General features: G+C 40.5%; 2 protein-coding genes across 2 annotated transcripts in view; both read left to right on the top strand.

Annotated features, from left to right (window-relative positions):
• LOC148020891 (uncharacterized) overlaps positions 1–13,053 on the top strand; it is a 96,562-nt gene extending 83,509 nt beyond the window's left edge. The window contains exons 5-6 of the mRNA XM_087698701.1: positions 10,273–10,326; positions 10,461–13,053. Coding sequence (XP_087554827.1) covers positions 10,273–10,326; positions 10,461–10,634 — 228 coding nt within the window. The 3' untranslated portion in view covers positions 10,635–13,053. The remainder of the gene's footprint in view (positions 1–10,272; positions 10,327–10,460) is intronic.
• Positions 13,054–13,252: 199 nt separating this feature from the next.
• On the top strand, positions 13,253–20,253 carry LOC148020892 (putative mitochondrial protein AtMg00820). The gene is made up of 2 exons (XM_087698702.1): positions 13,253–16,252; positions 16,345–20,253. Exon 2 carries the CDS (start codon positions 18,271–18,273, stop codon positions 18,838–18,840), a length of 570 nt encoding a protein of 189 aa, XP_087554828.1. The 5' UTR covers positions 13,253–16,252; positions 16,345–18,270; the 3' UTR covers positions 18,841–20,253.
• Positions 20,254–22,344: the final 2,091 nt, after the last annotated feature.

The raw sequence follows: 22,344 nt of genomic DNA on the forward strand, positions 1-22,344 counted from the left end.
CTCTAATACCATGTGAAGAAATACTCTAAATGCAAAAAACACAAAACCAATCATATGACAAAGCACAGTTTGACAAACACAGAACACAGTAAGGGTTAGGATTAGGGTAACTGAGAGACAGTGAACACAATGATTAATGAACAATGAATATATAGTGCTCATGTAGCAGACACACTATGAAGTGAATACTGAATCTTGAACTCTCGTATCTCTAGGATTAAGGTGGAGGTTATGAGCTATAGAGTGTCGTACTCTGAACAGATCCTGAATCATAGCAAAGGCAGCCCCCGTGTGTCGAACACCAGCAAATGCAGCTAGGGAAGGCCTGGATCTAAGGCAAACGGTAGTGCAGCAGAGAGAGAGAGAGAGAGAGAGAAAGTAAAAACACAAGTACTCAAGGAGAGAAAAACTAGGCGACAACTGTTAGGTGCAAATGCAATAGATAGAGGAGAGAGTGTGCTAGGGAGCCAGCCAAAAACAGTAAACGTAGCGTGGGAAGGAGTGAGAATGTTAGGGCGGTAGCTCTAGACTGATGGCGACAACACTAGATGATGATGTTAGCAGGCAACACAGCAATTTGTTTGTAGGTGATAGCTCCAGGGTACCAAGTGAAGGTTGGAATTGGATGTCAGATGGTTGGGGGAAGCTGTGACCGCAGTGTCCTCCACGAATGGGGTGTGGGTAGCAGAGATACAGCTCTTGAAACTTGCAAAAACGAGATTGAGAGAAAGTGGTGGGCTGCATGTCTATTTATAGAAAGTTTGGGGCACCCAAATTAGAATTTTGCATGTGGGACATAGTAACTCTCTAGGATCGCATTTCTTTTTAAAATAAGAAGGTTTCTTTATTAATTAAGTGTGTTTTGGGGCTCTTTAAGTTGTTGGAAAATGGCAGCCAGCTACAGAGAGAGAGAGGAGAGACAATAACAACAAGAGAGTGAGTTGAAGCATAAAAAGTAGAGTGTACTTGCTAGAATGAAAGATGGAGTGAAAGTATAACTTATGTTTAGGTCAATGGTTGACCTAACCAGCCTTCGACCAACTAACTAGAGTTAGGTTTATTTTACTTTAGAGCCTAGTGTCACCACTTTAAGTTTCCAAGACACTAGGTATATACACCTTACATTGACACTTTAATAAGTGTCCATACCACACAAATTACATTGGGCGCTGCCCATAGAATCGGCAAATTCTAACACCCCCTTGCAATGCCAATGTGATGAAGTACAAGGATGATCAATCACCAAAGGGTAACAAGTTTAGGGACTTTCGAAAAGCCTCAAACTTCTCGTGTGGTAGTGCCTTGGTGAAAATGTCTACAACATTTTTCTGTGTGGGTACATACATCAAGCCGATCTCTCTTGTATAGCATCTGTCTCTGAAATAATGGTAATGCACCTCTATGTGTTTCGTGCGAGCATGAAACACAAGATTTCGTGCTACTGCAATAGCACTCTGACTATCAGAAAGAATGGGTATAGGACCCTCCAATGGTAAATGTAGATCAGCCAACAATCTCCGCAACCATACACATTTCACTGTTGCCGTGAAGGCTGCTCTGTACTTAGCCTCACAAGACAAGGTATCCACTGTAGGTTGTTTCTTGCTTAGCCATGAAATGCATGAACGGCCTAGAAAGAAACAGTGTCCACTAGTAGACTGCCTAGTGTCTGCATCACCAGCCCAATCTGAATCACTGTAAGCCTGTAAGTGCAAGTCTCCCCCCTAGGAAATAATAATGCATGTGACTGAGTACCTTGCAAATATCTGAAGATACGCTTAACAGCTTGCCAATGTATGGTCCGTGGGCTATGCATATACCTGCTCACTTGAGATACTACATACTAAATGTCAGGGTGTGTGTTGCAAAGATAAATAAGACAGCCAACAGCCTGGCTGTAAATTGCAACATCAGACATCTCTTCACCATCATGCATAGACATCTTTAAGCGTGGCTCCATAGGAGTGCACATAGGTTTGCAATCTTGCATACTAAACCTATGTAACAACTTATCGACATATTGTGACTATGACATGATGATACCATGTTGATTTTGGGTGAATTGAATCCCTACATAATAGTGTAGGCAGCCCATATCTGATAGCAAATGTATGTTTTAATTCAGCCTTAAAATCTGCAATTTTTTATTCTGTAGGTCTAGTGAGCAACATGTCATCTACATAAAGAATGATAATTAGCAAGTCCCCCCTCTCATTCTTAATGTATAGAGTGGGAGCAGTTGGACTATTTTTAAACCCTTTGCTAGCGAAGTAAGCATCAATTTTGGAGTACCATGCACAAGGAGCCTGCTTGAGACCAGAAAGAGCTTTTCGCAGCTTGCATACCATATGCTCTTTCCCTTTAACCACAAACCCTGGAGGTTGTGACACATAAACATCCTCATGCAAATCCCCATTCAAGAATGCTGTCTTAATGTCCAACTGATGTACTTTCCAGCCATAATTTGCAGCCATAGCAATCACACATCTCATCGTACTCATACGGGATGTAGGAGCAAAAGTTTCTTCATAATCTATGCCCTTCTTCTGTGCATAGCCTTTTGCTACTAACCGTGCTTTGTACCTGTCAATTATACCATCAGCCTTGCGTTTGAGTTTAAAAACCCATTTTGTGCCAATGGCCTTCTTGCTAGGTGGTAAATCCACAAGATCCCTTGTAGAGCTAGTGGCAATAGAGTCTAACTCATCCTGCATGGCTTGCATCCAATGTACATCTTACTGAGCTTCGTCCAAGGAAGTAGGCTCATCATCATCCAATAGTGAGCTCATAAACACATGCTCATCACAATCATCTACTTCTGTAAAATTAATCAAATGTGCCCCCCTTGCATCATTTGTTGTATTTCTGGCAGCCCTTCTAGTGCGTTGAGGTATAGGAGCATCGATTTTACTCTCTTGGAGAGTCTGCAACAGCCATCTTGGGACTGTTTTGGCTGCATTTACAGCAGCCCTTTCATGCTGTACCGCTTCTTCCACTGCATGTGGCAAACCATCATTGATATCCTGCTGTTCGGGAGCATATGGTGCAGCAACAGCTTGCTGTATTAAGTCTGTCCTGCCATTTACAGCAGGCACAGACTTCAAAGTAAGTAGCAAAAGACCCTCAAAGACATCACCAATGTCATGGGTGGCTGGTATTTGAAACTGATCATGTGAAAATGCAGCATTTTTAGCAAATAGAACATCCCTACTGACAAAGATTTTCTTCGTGAGTGGGTCATACAAGCGATAGCCCTTGCTCTCTGAATTGTAGTCAATAAATATGCATTTTACAGCCTTGTTATCAAGCTTCCCACGAAGCTCTTTCGAAACATGTGCATAGGTTATGCAACCAAACACCCGAAAGTAGTCTACTTTGGGTTTCTTGCCATGCCAAGCTTCGAACGGTGTGATCGTCTTCAGTGCCTTAGTGGGTGCACGATTCAACACATGATTTGCACACTGAAGGCCTTCTAGCCAAAATTTATGAGGTAGCCCCTTGGTTTTTAACATACAACGAGTCATCTCCATAAGAGTCCGATTCTTCCTTTTAGCAACACCATTTTGCTGAGGAGTCATTTAAGAGTGGCTTGATGTGTAATGCCATGATCAAGCAAATATGTCTCAAAAGCACGAGACATGTACTCCTCCCCTCTATCTGTGTGAAGTGTCTGCACTTTTAAGTTAGTTTCAGCTTCAAGCTTTGCAACAAGATGTTTGAAATGCATGAACACATTGGATTTTTCCTTCAGCCCATACACCCATGTATATTGAGAGTAGTTATCAATAAATGTAACAAAGTACTGATGATCTACAAGTACACGTATCCTCATGGGACCACAAACATCAGAGTGAATAAGCTGCATTTTTCGGACAGCACGTACTGCACCATCCTTTTTGGGCAAACCTATGCATCTTGCCCAAAATACATCCCTCACATGCATGAGGAGGTGGGGTTTCCACTGGAGGCAATGCATCTACCATATGACACCTCTAAAGGGTCATCAAACTCCCAACGCTATGTGTCCATAGTGGGCATGCCATAGCTCCGCATTTTGCATGGCGGGAGAAAGAGTAGTGACTGCTAAAGCATTATGAGACTGTTTGTCATATGTATCCAACAAAAATAGACCCTTATGCAGGGTGTCGGACAGCCTAAGTGCATAATCTATCTCTCTGTCTCTAACAATGCATTTGTCATCCTCAATGATGACGTAAAAGCCATGCTTATTAAAAGCAGAGATAGACAACAAGTTCTTTGTAATGCCAAGTACAAACAAGACATCTAGAAGCATGAAATCACAACCATTTGCAGCAGTAATAGTGAGTGTCCCAATGCCACATACATCATAACTGCTGCTGTTCGCACATGTAACACGCTTCCCAGCAGGGGCTGAATGCAAAGAGCTAAACAAATACTTCTTGGAAGTGATGTGCTTTGACGCCCCACTGTCAAAATATCATGTTTGCTGCGTTTCAGCAGCATTAAATGTTGAATCAGCCATTGAAGAATCATAACTGCATGTGAGAAATGCATAGTCCTTCTCTACAAAGTTGGTTGAAGTATCATCATCAGTAGATTTGCTGGCTGATGTTTCTTGGACAGCCAAACTGGAGTTCTTTTTCTTCTCTTTGGCCAATCTCTTTCTGCATTCATCGATTAGTCTTTTCTGTATCTTGGACAACCTTATTTGATGGCTGTGCAACATCACCCTTTTGCTGATTTTTTATATTTTGCTTGACTTTTCCTTTGCCTTTGAACTTGGAAAGTATAGCCACATCACCTGAACGCAATGCCACATTCTTCGGAGTCTGTTCCTCTTGCAGCAAGAGACCTTCCAACTTCACAAATGTAAGGGGTTGCTACCCCCCCCCTCAAAGACAACATCAAAGAGGTGTGGAAACCAAGATGACTCTGGAAGAGAGTTCAGTGTGATGTTTACCAATTCAGCATCCTGAATGACCTCATCAACATTGAGTAGTTGCTCACGCAAATCCTGTATGTGAGTAAGGTGCTCTGTTATGCTATCACCTTCATCCATGGTCACATTGGCCAACTCTCTGCGGAGATAGGATATCTTGGCCTCATTCCGTAGTGCAAACATATGCTCAAGTACATCCCATGCTGATTTTGAGGTTTTACATGACCGAATGTGCGAAATAATTGCCCTTTTCACTGACAAGGCAATCAAAGAAAGTGCCTGTGCGTCTTTTGAGTCCCATTTTCTCTGATCCTCGGTGGGAGGGAGAGGAGGGGCAGCAGCAGTAGCAGCACCAATACCATCAGCAGCAACATCAGCAACCTGTCCTCAAGCGTTACGCTGAGGTGTCTGAGGTGCAAGACCTCCTGGTCGCTGAAAATCACCTGTAACATAGTCCCACAAGTCCTTCGCCACAAGAAGGTTACGGACCATAAAACTCCACAGTGGGTAGTTTGAGCCATCAAGTTTGTCCTCTTGAGTGGGGATACCAAGGATGTTGCTCCTATCATTATTTCCCTAACGTGCCATGTTATCAATGATAGACAAAAATCTGCAATCAAATACTTCAATGTTGGCGTATAGAGTATACTCCTTAGAGTATCAAAATCCCCCAGAGAATTAAGAAACAAGTGCCAAATTGTCACTCAAATGCCAAAGTGTGCACAATGCCACCCAAATTAGCACTCAACCAGTAAATTACAGCACTATACTGTTGTACCACACCCGCCTCAAAATGTGTGCCCACAAAAGTACAAAATACAACTTAATGTTGATTCTTACCAAAATTTACTGAAATTTTCCAAATTTCTCTGCCCAACCTGACTGTAGCAACGATTAAATGCTGTTGTAGTGCTTGTCGCTTGCCTTGGAGTGTGTGTCGGGTAAAAGCCCCAAATTTCTTTCTAAAATTTCAAAGAAATTGAAGAAATTTGTACCTTATAGCTGGATTTTTGCAGAAATGTCGCCTCCAGATGTGTGCCAACAGTGCCCAAATTTTTGGTGGGAATGTCCAGGAAATTGAGAAATTTCTTTGAATTGGTTGTCAATTCGAACTCCGGGAGCAAAAATTAGCAAAAGCCCCAAATTTTTGGGCAGCACGAGCTGAGATTCAAGAAGAGATGGCTGAAATAGACTGGAAATTCTAGAAATTTTGAGAAAACCCCAAATCTGAAATTTAGGGTTTTTGCACTTTTTAGGGTTTGCAGAAATTGGCGGGCAGGACTGAGAAAACGGTGGGTAGAGCTGAGAAAATGGCGGGCAGAGCTGAAAATAGCCATAACTCTTCCAAAATAGAACAGCATATCTAGAGCAAATGGACAGATTTGGAGCGGATGGCTGAACTGGACAGATCTGGAGTAGACAAGAGACGGCTCAGCTATAGCTCCTTCTCCACTTCAGCAGCACCTCACAGTAGCTGAAAACTCTTCCTCAAGTTGAGAACCAAGCTCGCAGCAGTAGGACCTTGGGCGGGATGGCACTGGTTGACGGTGGCTGAACGGAATCCGCGCATACAAGCTAACGGTGGCTGAACGGAATCCGTGCGTACGAGCTGCTTTGATACCAAATGTCGGAAAATGGCAGCCAGCTATGGAGAGAGAGAGGAGAGACAATAACAGCAAGAGAGTGAGCTGAAGCAAAAAAAGTAGTGTACTTGCTAGAATGAAAGATAGAGTGAAAGTACAACTTATGTTTAGGTCAAGGGTTGACCTTACCAGCCTTCCACCAACTAACTAGAGTTAGGTTTATTTTACTCTAGAGCCTAGTGTCACTACTTTAAGTTTCTAAGACACTAGGTGTACACACCTTACATTGACACTTTAATAAGTGTCCACACCACACAAATTACATTGGGCACTGCCCATAGAATCGACAAATTCTAACATAAGTCAGGCTAATGCATTTTTAGCTCAACAACCAGCCTGTAGGGAGCTCCAACTTGTTGTCGCTTGCCTTTTGGAGAGCTTTGGCTTGTTGTTGCCTACTGCTTATGGCACTTTCTTGCTGCAAAATCTGATCAGCAGCCTCCTTCCTCTCTCTTACACAGCCTGCCTCCATTGAATGGACCTCTACAGCCTCCAAACAACCTTCTCCCCCATTGCATGGGCATTTTTGTCAAGTAGTAGTCTTCTAATCCCATTTTCCAGCAATTTTCAATCATTTAATTAATTTTCAGAATTAATTAATTCTTGAAAATAATTTCAGCCCTTTTGACCTTGCCCAAAATTAGATGTGCCCATCCACAATTTAATTGCTTTGGCCATTTCCAGCCCCAAGTGGTCCCTTGCCTTAATTAGTTAGGGCCAAGTCTCTAGTGTCATTGCTGATACTTGTTAGCTAATTAATTGTCCTAGGGCCAAACTAACACCCCAAAACCCAGTTGGCATAACTTGTAATAACTTTTGCCTTTGATATCCACTGCTTCAAATAACTACCACGTGCATCACATGTGGCTTACAACATTGCACAATTGATTATTAAATTAATCAAATGTTTTTAGCAAAAGCCAAGCATCTCAAAAATTTCACGTCCTCATGACAATTATTGTTCTTAATTGATTGGTTACTTCACGTGTGCACCTCACATGTGCATGACTTATAATGCCAAAGATAAGTATTAAGTATACATATTTGAGTGATAGTGTGTTTGTTAGTTATCTGCCACCTCTGAGTGTGAACATGCCTTAGTTCCTAAAAGTTTATAGCTAGGGTTTGGGGTTAGTGCTAGGCCTATAAAATAAAGCCTTGCCTTTGTACTCTCGTGTCTAACTTATCATTATCAAATGATTCTTTTAGTTTGTGTATGCTTGCAAGGGCTCTCTCTCTCTCTCTCTCTCTCTCTCTCTCTCTCTTTTCGTAAAAGGTAATTGTATTAATTATGAAAAAAAAGGTACAAGTTTACATCTGTGTGTGTGTGTGTGTGTGTGTGTGTGTGTGTGTGTGTGGAGTTGCATCTGCCTTATTTGTTGATCTATACTCGTTAGCTCCTCCACCCAACAGTTGTGAATGCTAATTCTAATTTGCAAGTAAATGGCTAGGAAAAAATGGTTGTAGATGGCTAGCAAGCCTATGAGAGATTGCTTTCTTCTTGTAAATACGTGTTGCAATCTTGCAAGCATAGACAGAAGGCAAATTATAAAAGGTGACGGGGGTAGGCGTATGCATAGAGTGAATGTAAAATGAATAGAATGTGAATGAGGTGTGTTGAAGTGGGTGTGTTGTATATAAGGAAAAAGTCAAGAAATAGAAGTTGGTTTGACCACAAAAAGTAATTGGAAATATGGATGTATCTAAAGTGGAGCTAGACGAATTCTCAAGACCCCTAAGCCCTCGTAGTGATGCATTGAGGAATCAAATGAGAACCCAAAGGCTATAGAGAAACTAAATAGAAAATGAAACTTGTAAAAGTGGATGAGGTTAAAATAGGAAGCTCCCTTGCAAAACCGAAAATGTAGGCTAAACAAGATGAATCCTTGAAAGAGAAAATGACTTTAGTGCTTTGGAAATAGAGTGTGGAATGAGAGGGGTATAGACCTTACTCTCAAAAGGTGCCATTAGTTTGTTTCAATGCTGATGTAGTATGAAGCTCTATGCCAATTGACCTTGAACCTCACACTCTAGATATGAGCAAAAATCTGAAGTGGAATTTGAATCCTAGCTCATATAATCAACTTGAGTATAAAAAATCCTTGAACATCTTGAAATTCTGAAGGAAAGATGGAGTAAATGGTTGAGGTCTGGAAACTGTGAAAGAAAATCTAAACGTGATTCAAAAATGTGATAGCCCTAGGTGAAAGAAATCTACATGTGATTCAAAAATGTAATAGTCCCATGTGGGATGAGAATGGCCCACTTGAGGACCTAGAAGTAGGTGGCCCCTCGTGGGATCTTGATATAGATGCTCTTTGGGACTCAAATGACACCTTCTCAAGTGTAAATATCTCCATGTGAGGCTGAAGTATGCTTTATTGAAATGTTCGTCATAGGAAGAATGGCTTGTTGGTGATATCAATAGATGGCTTTTGGCTTTTCATGGGTGATGCTTTGGTGTAATTTAGAACTTACAACTTGAGCTGAATAATTCAAATAACTCAAGTAGGCATAGGAACAAGAACTAAATTGTAATGTTAGTAGCCTCTTATATGGGGGGAGAGGTTAGGTTTTTTTAGTTGCAAAATAACAACATATAACGTATTAGATAGTCTTTTTGAACATTTTTTAGTGTACTTTGAGAGTTTAGAAGCTGGGTTGAATTGAAGTAGGACCTGATTCGAATTAGTTTTTTGGAAAGAAAGGGAATTGATGGTGTAACCAACTATTGTTTAGATGTATTGGATCAATGATTCGTCTTAATTTGATGCTCATAGAGCTTGAATGTGATTTGAATATTCTTTTGAGTATTTAAAAATATGATTGAAATACTTATCTTTTCAATCAAAGGGTGACCAATGGTTAGAATGCCCTATATTTACAAGTAAGTCGATGAGGATTAGATGCCCAAGAGGTCTAAAATTTTAGTGGGGTGGTTAGATTGATCAGAACGTCTAGATGACAGACTTTTAAGTAAATGTGGTCATATTGACTAGAAGCCCTACATAATGAGTAGCTTCAAAAGGCAAGATTGGATGTTCATAATAAGGAAACAAACCATAGATTGGTGACCTTAATAATGAAGCTCTTTTAAATCTAAATTTGGCAACTATTAAATCTTAGGAGGTTACTATTTTTGAAAGGTCCTCTATTCGAAATTTTGTTGGCATCAAAAGCTCTAGAATTTTGGAAGGAACTTTTTTGTCTTTTGTAGCTATATTAAATACTCAAGTAGTTGAAATATTTTTAGAGAAGAATGTTTGGAAGCTTCTTTCTCTAGAAAATTGACATGTGGCCTCTAGAATAGGAGATGTGTTGTTTGAAAGTGACAAAATCTCCTTACACTTGTCATTTGCTTAATACGTCATTTTCAAAACATACTTATCTTTTTCAGCTTCCTCTTTTCAATTTTGAGCACCAAACCTCATAGCTTTATATTGGAGGTCTCTCTATTCACTTCTACAAGCTCTAAAGCTTAAATTTTATTGCTCGAGAGATCATGATGTCCTGTGTGTGTGTGCGCACCTTCTATTGATTATTTTCATTATGGTAATTGATCAAGTTGGATAGCTAAAAAATTGTCCTTACATATTTCCTAGTGTTTACAGTTCAATTCAACATTGTTCTATTCATCTATTTAGTAAGTTGATTCAAATAAGTGTATGTGTGTGCCCTTGTTTTAATTTTTGCTTTTGGGTGGTGTAGATACAAATGGAGTTGCATTTGCCTTATGATCTTATTGGAGTACTTTATCCATTGGTAAACTGTTCAACCTTAATTAAAGAATAGAAAATTCCGCTTGGTATTAATTTTTAAATCACTACACTCTTGGGAGAGCCATTGGGGATCTTTCTATTTTATTTTTTCCACTTGCGACTTGCATCAAGATGCAGATCAATACGGAGTGGTGGTACAAACTCAAAATGTGCATATTGATTAATAAGCACACGTGCATACATGCAGCCTACAAAACAGAAAGCTATTGCCATACCAGTTTGGTGAGTAAAAGACGTAAAGAGAAAGATAAAACCAGCTTTTCTTTAAGAGAGAGGGTGGTAAATCCCTAATTTCCAAAAGATAACAAGGATTAAATTTTACATAAATTAATCAAATTCAATGCTTTACCAAGTATGGGCTCAACTACCCTCATTTGGTTGGAATGTCTTTAGCAAGCACTTCCACATTCAAAGTGATTGATTTCTACAAACCCTGGCCATTGATCTATTGTAAACAACAAATCCTAATTCTAATCTGCTTTAAAAACATAGCTTGCACAGCCCAAGAGAGAGAGAGAGATGTGAAGAAAGAGACCGATGCTTAGCTGTCCAACACCTCGGGATGGTTGCAAAAGACTCTCCTTTTCTTGTTCATTGTGAAAAACAAGAAGTATGCATCTCCTTTTGTTATTATAACTCTCCACACTTGGGCTGCTCCAAAAATAAAAGAGAGAGAAAGAAAGTCTCAAATAGCCAAGATCAAGCTTCCAAATGAATAACTAGTTGCTCCTAAGTTAGATCATTTTTTTAATGGAGGAATAATTAACAACTTGATCATTAATTATGATTGAGCTGTTCACTGGGCCTGAACTTAACCTCAAGGCTTGCTTAATAACTTAAGTGCCTTGAAGTGAGTTGTTTACTGGATATAACTTTCAATGTAACTCAATTCTAAGGTGCAAACTATCGATTTATTGAATGTTTCACTTTGCACCTTGTTTCTTGCATCACATTGCTTGTACACTTGTCCATGACATTCTTGGTGCGAAAGCCTTCATTGCCAATGCAATGGTCATCGTGCCAAGAGCTAGGGGTACTAGAATTAGAGTTCATTTTAATTATATCATTAAGTCCATTTGTCATTCCGGCGAATAAGACTAATCCTCGATTTGCCCTTTGATTTGAGAGATTGGGGAGGCCTAATTGAGTCTTATCCTACTTGATGCAATTGAGCCCTATTGTAGACTAAAGATTGCCCATCAATTTGTTGTCAATTGACTGAATTACAACAGTGAACCTTCATGGATGGTTGAGACATGCATGGACATATCTCGACTTAGCCATGAAGCTCTTGATTCCTGTTGGTTGCAAGCCCACATTGAGTAAAATCTCAGCAACAGCACGTCAGGTCCAAGGATGAGGCTGGGAACAGCTTACTTCGCCTGATTGGTCACACATCAAGGGTGGGAGAAATAGGAGCAATACAAAAGAGAGAATTGTAAATTTGCCTGCCCTGGACTGCTGTTTTACAGGTTGCCCAGTAGTTCCGCTGCTGTTTCTATCCTCTTTCCACCCTGCATGGCCATGTAAAGGGATGACTTCTGCCATGTGGCAGGTCAGGCTGCCCATGCAATTCCCAGCAGCCACAACCTATTTTTTTCACTAATGTTTAGTTCAGCAAGTGAACTAATTGGGCCTTGCCCAACTTCGAGTTTGCCTTGCCTCAATTTTAAATTCTTAATCTCTGTGAATTTGGACATTTAGATAATTTAATTCCTTAAACTCTTTCATTGGAAGTCATTCTGAAGGGGCAAATTTTAATGTCTCTGCCCTAGATCTATCCCAAGTACCCACTAGTATTTGTCCTCCACAACTTCTACCGATTTCCCTCATTGCTCAACTTAATCTTGCTTGTCACCTTGACTCACATATCAACTTAATCTCACATGTGCACATATTAATTCTCCTCTCCCCAGAGAAATAAGTTTAAAGGTTATGACTTTATGATAGACCTGCCCCTTAATGTCTTTGGCCGAACTTTGTCCTAGGTAGCCATTGGCATCTATCCTCCAAAACTTCTGCTAATGTTCCCCCTATCCAAATTAATTTTGGATTGCCTGTGTGACTCACATCATGCAATCATCCTCAATTGCATTGCAATGAGTTAAAGGGATTAGTTTATGTTGGAAAAACATGCAGGGTTGTAGTCAAATGACATCTACAACTATCACTTAACCATACCTATGCCCCCAAGTTCCAACATGCTGAAATTTCCAGCGAGTAAATCCAGGTCATAATCCATACATGAATCATAACTATTGGCATAACCAAAGGCAATGAACAGATATGCTCCACAGCCAAAATATGTATTGACCATTCCAAGGCAAAGTATGGAAGAATTCCACATAAAAGATGTATCCCATGCAAATGTATAGTTTTCAAAACCATGGTACAAACTCTAGGCATGTGCAATCCAATCCACAGCGACTAGTACATTGAACTGGTGATCCTCCCCGTAGAGACATTGTTAGCATGCAGTAACTTGAATGATACCAAAGTACATCCAATATGTTTTTTTTCTTTTCTTTTTTTTGGTGGTTGGGTGGAGGTGGCGCTGTCCTCAAGGATTTTATCTTTTTTTTGTGGTTTGTTCCTGCTCTCATGATACTTTTTCCTCACATTTGGACCTTTGTTGTTGGTATAAAATGCTCTATTGTTTTTTATGTGTGAGAGAGAGAGAGAGAGAGAGAGAGAGAGAGAGAGAGAGAGAGAGAGATCTAACTAGCTTTGATAGATGCAAGCTTACGAAGTGACAAAGCTGGAAGAAGAGTATGATATGATCGGAAGGGGTGGTTTAGAGATGAAACTTGAAGTTGAAGTCGAGAAGGCTCTTCCGTTTGAGGAGGCAGTGAGAAATGCGACTAGTGGACGCGCTTGTATCGCTCGAAAGGTGGAGCCATGATGTTGTCTGAGTGTGTCTAGCTAACTTCGCAGCACACTCTGCATAAGAGCCCACATTGAGCATCTCCTATCACGCATCCTCTTACCTCTCACCTTGGCCACCGGTATGGTTACTTTAACATCAGAGGTATATGCGTTCCTTCTCTCTTGCATTGTGTCTTAGTGCAACCATTTCAGATATTCTAAAGCTTCCATCTGAATATCATTACATTGATACATCAGGCAAAACGTGAAGGGCTAAAAATGGTTTTGGTGTTCTAAGAGAAACTGTAATAGTGCTTACATGAGTTATGGAATGTCTTTTTTTGTCATCATTCCTGTATTCACATGACTTATGGAGGTGGGGGATGCATCTTCCTAGCGCTATCAGTGGGAACAATCTGCTTGTAAGGTGGATCTTTCAACATGCCTACTCTGGTGAAGTTACCCACAATCACTTAATCAAGTTCAATTATGTCAGTGCACGAGATGCTCTTCTCGTTTCTTAACGAGTTTTCAGCTTTTGGTCCTAGTTAGTGAATGCTCATTGAAACTATCAAACATGTGAATGCCCATCAACTTGCAGCGGTTGAAGTCATCATCCTCTCCATGCAACAACAATGGCAGCAGTCTTGGTGTCGTTGATGCCATCGTTTTGCAAATCATGAAAGTTTTGGTCACATGTTGAGAAGTTGCGATATGAGTGTTAGGTATCAAGCCATTCTAGATCGAAGATAAGGAGTTGGTCGTGGAGAAGAGGATGCCTATCTTAGAGATGAAATGGGGCAACGACGGTGTACAAATGCTTGGCACAAACCCCAAAGTTGAATACATAGTCATCGCTAACTCCATAAAAACATGTGTAGGTAAAGAAATGTTGGTGTGTAGACAGGTCATGCATGATTATGGAAGTAATGATGGAAAGCAAAGTCATACACTTGTGAGAGTAAAATATTGTAGTTTAGGATATGAAAAATAGATGGCAAGTTGATATGGAGAGAGTCTTATGAGGTCAAGTTTCAAAAGATTGTTGGGAATTGCACATAAGTATAAATTTTGTGCAAGCTTAAATGTGTGTGTATTGATTGACACTCCTCTTTTCCACTCACCCTCCTTTTGGGTTATGGAAAAGTTGTACTACTATCGTCTATTTCTATAGTATTATATATAGCATTTTAGAATACGAGGTAGTGTGAACATGTCTATAAAGTAAGATAAATGAGGAGATACCGTCAAACAATAGTGATGTGTTTTGTTTGTTGATGAAGAGGAGAAAACAAAGTTATGGTGAATCACATGAGATTACAATAATGACTAGTTCAAAGTAGTGCACATTAACTGTGTGCAAGTCTTAAGAAATAAACAAGAAACAACCATTGTAGTTTGAAATTTTGTGATCATGGGTGAATTGGAGTTTGAGTGTGACTATCAATAGAGGTCACATCAAAGTGAACACTATCTAGCTCACTTAATTCTAAGGCACTTACAGGGGAGTTGCAAAAGATGGCGACATCTCTTGAAGAATTAGGAATTGCAAAAAATGAGTTTAGTGCATTGTAACCCATTAACTAATGGAGGAAAGCAACTTGAAGAATCAAGGATTTAAAAAAATGAGATAGATTTTGTGACATTGAAGAAGAAACAAGGGTTGTAAAGCTATCCCAAACAAGGTTTTTAAGGTGCGCAAGTTGAGACAAAGTCGTAAGGTGAAGTTAAGGTACTCTGATGATGGAAGCTAAAAAAACACAAGGGTTATTTCAATGAGGAAAGACCTCAAAAGAGCTTCAAGTACTAGGGTTGACTCTCTATCCCTCAAGGTATAATGAAAGGTCACACTCAAGATATTGATTGGGAGGTCAATTGCGAATTCTCCCTTGGTTCTTGCACTAGGATTACCCTCTATTGAGAGTCTTAGCCACAGAAATGGATGTCCTAAGGCATTGAACTCGAATAAGGTATTGAAGGAAGAGACTAAAAGATGAAGTACACTACGCCTACTATGCTAGTTTAGATTATTGAGGCAAGCCAAAATCTAGTTGAGGTATTCAAGACAGTTAAGGTTTTTCATAAGATAGCATGGCATTACTACAAATAAGTGCATTTAGTTTTAGAAATGGGGTACTTTTGTCGAGGTATTAATCACTCGAGGTATGTATGGTCAAGTTAATCAAAGTATTGACAGGGGGTCAATGCTCTAATCACTCAAGGTGTTGGTGGATTATGGTCCTTGGACTTTAAGGATTGCACATAATTAAGAAAGGGAAGGGCTTGTGCTCAGTCCATCAATACACTCAAGTATTAATAGGGTATAAACAATGGTGCGATTGTGGTGTTGTTTTCCACAAGCAACACAATCACGGTATTATACTTAGACTCAACATGGTGTACTCCAAAGCTTCCAATTTTGATTGTGGTAATGCACACAATCGAGGTGAAGGACTCTAGATGATCTTGGTCAAGGTATTAGTCGAGGTAATAGACTTGAGGTGATTATAATCACAATCAAGGATTGAAGATGTTGTTGAGAGTCATTTTCTAGATACATGCAGCCACGTCGGTAGTGCCACGTGGCAACAGTCGGACAGTCCGACTGCACCAGTCGGTTGCATTTAATACAATCGACCTCATCATTTATTGATATTATTTACAGTCTATAAATAGGCTCAATTTTCAACAATCTACACATTGTCTTTGACAGATTCTAGCTTGTTGATTGCGAAGATTGCTCTCGAGGTTGATGGAGATCGAGATCCTCGAGGTGGAGACATACACATATATTTTCTTTTCACCAGTGTAAAATTCTGCATCATTATACAATATTCTTCAGTGCAGATTTTCTGTGTTTCAATGTCTCTTTCTCTCTCTCTTCTCTCTCTGTTCACTCTTTGTCATGGTTAATCACTTTCGCATTGCTTCACTCTGACATGGTATCAAAGCATTGAAGGACTGACCTAGGGTGGTTGAACCTATTTGAAGAGGAGTTTTCAGTGTGACACAAGGTTGCGTTTTCAGCGTTCAAGTGCGAGCAGGTGGGCTGCATATCAGAACAAGGTTGAGGCGAGTGTGGATGTGTGAGAAAAGAGAAGATTTACTGAAGCTGTTGCTATTTTTTCTGTTACAGAAGGAGGAAGGCTTGGTTTTTGGCCTTCAAGTGCAAATTTTATCTTTTCATCGCCTCTGGCGCGTGAAGAAGGAACAGGACGAGCGAACCTCAGCTCTAGCAGGCTGTATTTTCACAGTCAAAGGGGTCTGCTTTTTGTGTTTTGTGTAGGCATAGTAGGTGAATGTCTTCTGAGGTCGAGACAAAGTTTGAGGCGATCATGGACCCGTTGTACCGGCTCTTCCTTTAGATCAAAAGCTTGATGGTGAGAACTATCGCATTTAGTGGGTAGTCCAAACTCTCTTCCAGTGAGAAAGCGGAGTTGGCAAAGGCTCGGGCACATTGGGATAAACTCAATGCTTGCATTCGCTCATTTTTATTTCTCTCATGTACTACAACTGTTATATCTCATATAGAGCATTTGACGGTGGCTAGGGAGATATGGTTGGAGTTGGATCAGATGTATAATCGGATGATTGTCATGAAGCGAATTTCTTTGGGAACCAATGCTTCGAAATCTGAAGCTTTGGTTGGTCAATACTCGTAGAAGAAGGGGAAGGAACAAAAGAAGAAGAAGGAAGACAAATCTAAGAAGGACAAAGACAAGGAGTCTACTTGTCACATTTGTGGTAAAACATGTCACAGTAAGAAGGATTGCCTCGACAAGGAGAAGAAGGAGAAGGAGAAGAAGGAGAAATCTTCAAAGGATTCCAGAGTGGTGGTTGCTCCCTCATCAACTGCTTTTCTCCATTTGGAGGTGGCTGAGAATTCGACCCTTCCGGCTTCTAATGTTGTGTTGATAGCCCTATTTACTTGAGAGTGGATTGTTGACAATGGTGCCTTTAGGCCCCTTCTTCAGCAGGTGTTACTCATTTGCAGCCTTCTCATGGTCAGATTCTTATAGGCGACAGTTTGTCTATTCCTATTCAGGGATGGGGCAACATGCATCTTATTCCAGATGGGCGTGGTGGTGCCCATGCTTCTGAGGTACTTTATGTGCCGGCTTTGGGGTATCATTTTCTCTCACTGCATAAGATTTGTGCCCTCAGCCTCTTGGTCGAATTTGATGTGGATTCTTTTCGGATTCTTGATTGAGGATCGAGAGCAGTTCTTTCTTCACGTTATGAGGAGAATGGAGTCTACAAGTTGCAGTCTTTTTTTGCCTTGATTTCTTGAAGCTGAAGTTGGAGGCTTTCTCCAACTTCAAGGATTGGCTGCTCTTTGAGGAGAATCGATTGGGCCAGAAGCTAAAGACCTTACGATCAGATAGGGACAGAGAATTTGTTTCTAATGAGTTTGCTTGGTTTTGTGTAGATCATGGCATATACCAGGAGTTTGCCAATACAAATACCCCTCAGGAGAATGACATTTGGAGCAGAAGAATCACAGTGTGATCGTGATGGCCCGTACCATGATGGAGCATTGTCAGACACCTCAATGTCTATGGGCTTATGCTGTGGCTACTTTAGTTTACATCCTTAATTGTTCTCCTACTTTCGCTATTGTTGGTATGATTCCTTTTGAGGCATACTTTGGATCAAAGCTTGATGTTTCTTATTTTAGGGTTTCTGGGTGTGATGCTTATGTTCACATCTTGAAGACGCAACATGATAAATTTGAAGCGGCTTTCAAAAGATAGGTGTTTGTGGGCTATAGCTCACAATCTCAAGTCTATTGGTTGTATGATCCTATTAAGCAGGATGTCTACATGAGCTGTAATGTTTGGTTCGTGGAGGTTCCAGCCCCAGAGCTTGTCTCTTGAGGACTCTTCTTTGGATGAGGACTCTTCTTTGGATTCACTGATTGGTCCTTCGTTGCTGGTGGACCTTCTAGAAACTTCAGCAGATAGAGAGCGTTGCGGCGAGATTCAGCCTTCTCCTTGTTGGGCTCGTGATACGCTTCGAGATTCAAGGATTGAGGGGGTCCCTGAGAAGTGGCAATGACAGGATGGACCTCGGAGGTCACGGCGGCACCAGACACATACTATGGAGCTTGTTTGCTCACTACTGTTTGATGTCTAGTATTATGGAGGATAGAGAGCCTACATTAGTGAAGGAGGCTTTACAGTTTGATCATTGGCGGAAAGCGATGGAAGCCGAGTTGGAGGCTATTGAGCGGAATGGCACTTGGTACCTTGTGCCTCGTCCCTCTCATAAGAAGGTGATTGGTGTCAAATGGGTCTTCAAGACCAAGTACTATAGTGATGGGTCTTTGGAGCACAAGGCTCGCCTTGTTGCTAAAGGTTTTGCACATTGCTCAAGTGTTGATTTCCATGATACTTTTGCCCCTACTGCACACATGGCGACTATTCGTGCTGTTCTTGCTTTGGCTGGTCATATGAGATGGCCAGTCTTTCAATTGCATGTGAAGTCAACCTTCTTGAATGGTGATTTTGAAGGAGGAGATCTATGTAGAGCAGCCTCCTGGCTTTGGTTCCTCAAATGGACAGGTTTACAAGTTGAAGAAGGCCTTATATGGTCTGAAGCAGGCTCCATGTGCTTGAAACGAGAAGATTGATTCATTTCTCTAGGCCAAGTTGGGATATGACACTCTATCCGTATCTTTATGTGCATACTTCCGAGGGTGGTCGTGCATTGTTTGTTTTGTATGTTGATGACTTGATTGTTACAAGTGATCATGCCGAGAAGGTCAAAGAGATGAAGGTAGTCCTACATTAGAAGTTTGAGATGACAGATTTAGGACTTCTCCATTTCTTTTTGGGCTAGGAAATTTATCAGTCTCAGAGGGGGATTTTCATCTCTCAGTAGAGATATGTACAGGAGCTATTGGTGACTTTTGACATGAAGGATTGTCGGTCCATTTCTACTCCTATGGATCCGAACAGGAAGGTCACTTCACACACCAATTCTCCTTTGGCGGATGCTACCCGCTACCATCAAACTGATTGGATCATTGATTTGGCTCCTCAACACATGTCTTGATCTATGTTTTGCTGTAGGTCTCTTGGCTGCATTGATGAGTGCACCTCATCAGGTGCATTGGCAAGCTACTCAGAGGATACTTCAGTTTTTGAGGGGGACCTCTGACCTCAGGGTTTCCTATCCAGTAGGTACATGTGCTTTTGATCTTGTTTTTGCAGGTTGGAGTGATTCGGATTGGGCTAGCGACGTGTACCAAAGTCGGTCTATTATAGGCTATTTTTTACCTTGGGTGATGGTGCTATCTCTTGGAGTAGCAAGAAGCAGCCGACGGTAGCCCTATCTTCAACTGAGACAGAGTATCGAGCTACGTCTTCTACCACATGTGAGACTGTGTGGCTTCGATGGTTGTTAGAGGAGCTTGGTTGCCCCCAGACTTGTCCTACTATCTTGCATTGCGACAATGAGAGTTGCATTGCCTTGGCACGGAATCCCATATTCCATGCCTGGACGAAGCACATAGAGATCCAGTATCACTTCATCAGGGAGAAGCTTTTGTATGAGACCATTGATGTGGAATATTGTAAGACTAAAGACAATCTTGCATATTTGTTTACGAAGGCACTTCCCCAGGCTTTACTTCATCGACACTCTAGATCCCTTCGTTTGCTGCCTTGTCCACGATCTGAGAGGGGGTGTTGAGAGTCATTTCTTGGACACACACGGCCACGTCAGCAGTGCCACGTGGTAAGCTACTACGTGGTAGTAGTCGGACAATCCAACTGCATTAGTCGGTGCTGCATTTAATGCAGTTGACATGATCATTTATTGATATTATTTACAGTCTATAAATAGGTTGTAAATAATATTATTTACTGTAGTTGACATGATCATTTATTGATATTATTTACAGCCTATAAATAGGCTGAGTTTTTATTAATCTACACATTGTCTTTGACAGATTTTAATCAGTTGATTGCGAAAATTGGTCTTGGGGCTAACAGAGATCGAGATCCTTGAGGTGGAGACATACACAAATATTTTCTATGCACCCATGTATAATTCTACATCCTTATACAACATTCTTCATTGCAGATTTTCTTTGTTTCAATGTCTCTCTCTCTCTCTCTCTTCTCTCTCTCTTCACTCTTTGTCATGGTCATTCACTTCTGCATTGCTACACTCTGACATATGCATGTTGTCAAGATGATGCATCCAAAGCGCTCAATCAAGGTTGAGTATCCAAGTAGTCAGATTGGTTGTGGTAAATATGGTTCAAGGTGATCCATGGTTGAGGTGAAGCCCTCTAGACGATCTCAATCAAGGTGTTGGTCAAGGTGATTGCGATTATACTTGTGGATTGAAGATGCGTGTAGTTAAGGTGATGCATCCAAAGCACTTATTTTGTCGAGATGATGCGATCTAGTCAAGATGATACAATCAAACTAGTTGAGGAATTGAAAGGCAATACTCCAGGTGATATGCCCCCTACTAGTCATGGCAATGATTGGTTGTGGTAATATTGTTTAAGATGATTACAATTACACTCATGAATTGAAGATGCGTGTAGTCAAGGTGATGCATTCAAAGCATGCACTTAGTCGAGATGATGTATCCAAGCACTCAAATTAGTTGTGGCAATATTGTTTAAGGTGATCTAGTCAAGATGATATAATCAAACTAGTTAAGGAATTGAAAGTCAACACTTAAGGTGATATGCCCCTATTAGTCATGGTAGTGGTTAGGTGTGGTATAGGAAAGATCTAATCATGGTATTATGGCCTAATGCACTTGAGCTTATAGAAGTGAGCTGATGGATTCAAGATGGTGCCACTTGTGGTAATAGGGTAATAACATGCAAGGTGATCTATCATGTAGACTTAAGGTGATGTAGTTGTGTTGGTAAGGAGGATTCTAGTCAAGGTGATAAGTTGCTTATCAATTGAGATATCAAATGTACACTCAATGTAACATGGTGCATGCAACTCTTGTAATCAATGATCCCTCAAGGTGGTCAGGGGGTCAATAATGGAGATAGTACCATTGAGGTGGCAATGATTATAGTTGTGAAATTGATGTAATCATGGTATTTAACCTCAAGGTAAAGGCTACTCAAAGGTAATGACAATGGAGATACAATACTCCAGGTGGCGATGAATCAATCATCAATAGATGACACCACGATTGTAAGATAAGGTAAACAAGAAAAACCATGTAGTTAAGGTCTCGATATGTAGTCGATGGGATGGGGGAGAGAGGGACTATTCATGCTAGTTATGACTCTACGCTCGTTTTGGTATGTAAAAGTATTTTTTGATGAGGACAATCCATTTCTAGAGGCTGGTATTAAATTGACACGCGTATGGTCAATGCTCGTGAACTATAATAAAACCATAGGTAACTATAAAAAGACAGGATGATAAGCATAAAGATATTTGCAATATAGAATGCTCCATGAGTTGGATTGCTCTTGAACACTTAGGTGAGCCTTAGAATTGATCACTTTAGCCATAACATTTCGTGGGTGGTTGACTAACATGGTTCTCTAATATGGTAACATCAGATGTAGGCATAAGTACTGAAGTAACATCCATGTCATGGATCTTGTCTAGTGTTAACTCACAGATTTTAATTTGTTGATCAATGTCAAACAAGATATCTACAATATATGAATGATTAGCATCAACAACCTTTTCTCGCAACCTATTTTTCTCATCAATAGGATTTTCTAGATATTTTGATATAAATTCTTGCTGCATCACACCATAAGGCATGGCAATAACCTGAGACATCTCATTTGCAATTAATTGCCATTGATCATTAATATCACGAGCCTTTCATTCATAGCAATAACTCAAGGCATCAAATTTGCAATTAATTGCCATTGATAATTCATATCATGAGCCTTGCACTCATACCAATAACTTGAGACATCCAATTTACAATTAATTGCCATTGATCACTTGTATCATGAGCCTTTCATCACGTGTAAGTCTTGCAAAAACATCCACCTCCATATCTTCCATAGATTGCTTTTGCACTTGTAACAATAGGTGCAATCGAGTATCTAACTAAATGCTTTCAGCCCTTAAGCTACCATTATGTTCCACAACCTCTTGCACTTACACATTAAATTTCTCTT

Source organism: Lygodium microphyllum, chromosome 18 (assembly GCF_053477565.2).
Source record: "Lygodium microphyllum isolate KBCC chromosome 18, Lygodium_microphyllum_v1.1.10, whole genome shotgun sequence".
Lineage (NCBI taxonomy): Eukaryota > Viridiplantae > Streptophyta > Polypodiopsida > Schizaeales > Lygodiaceae > Lygodium > Lygodium microphyllum.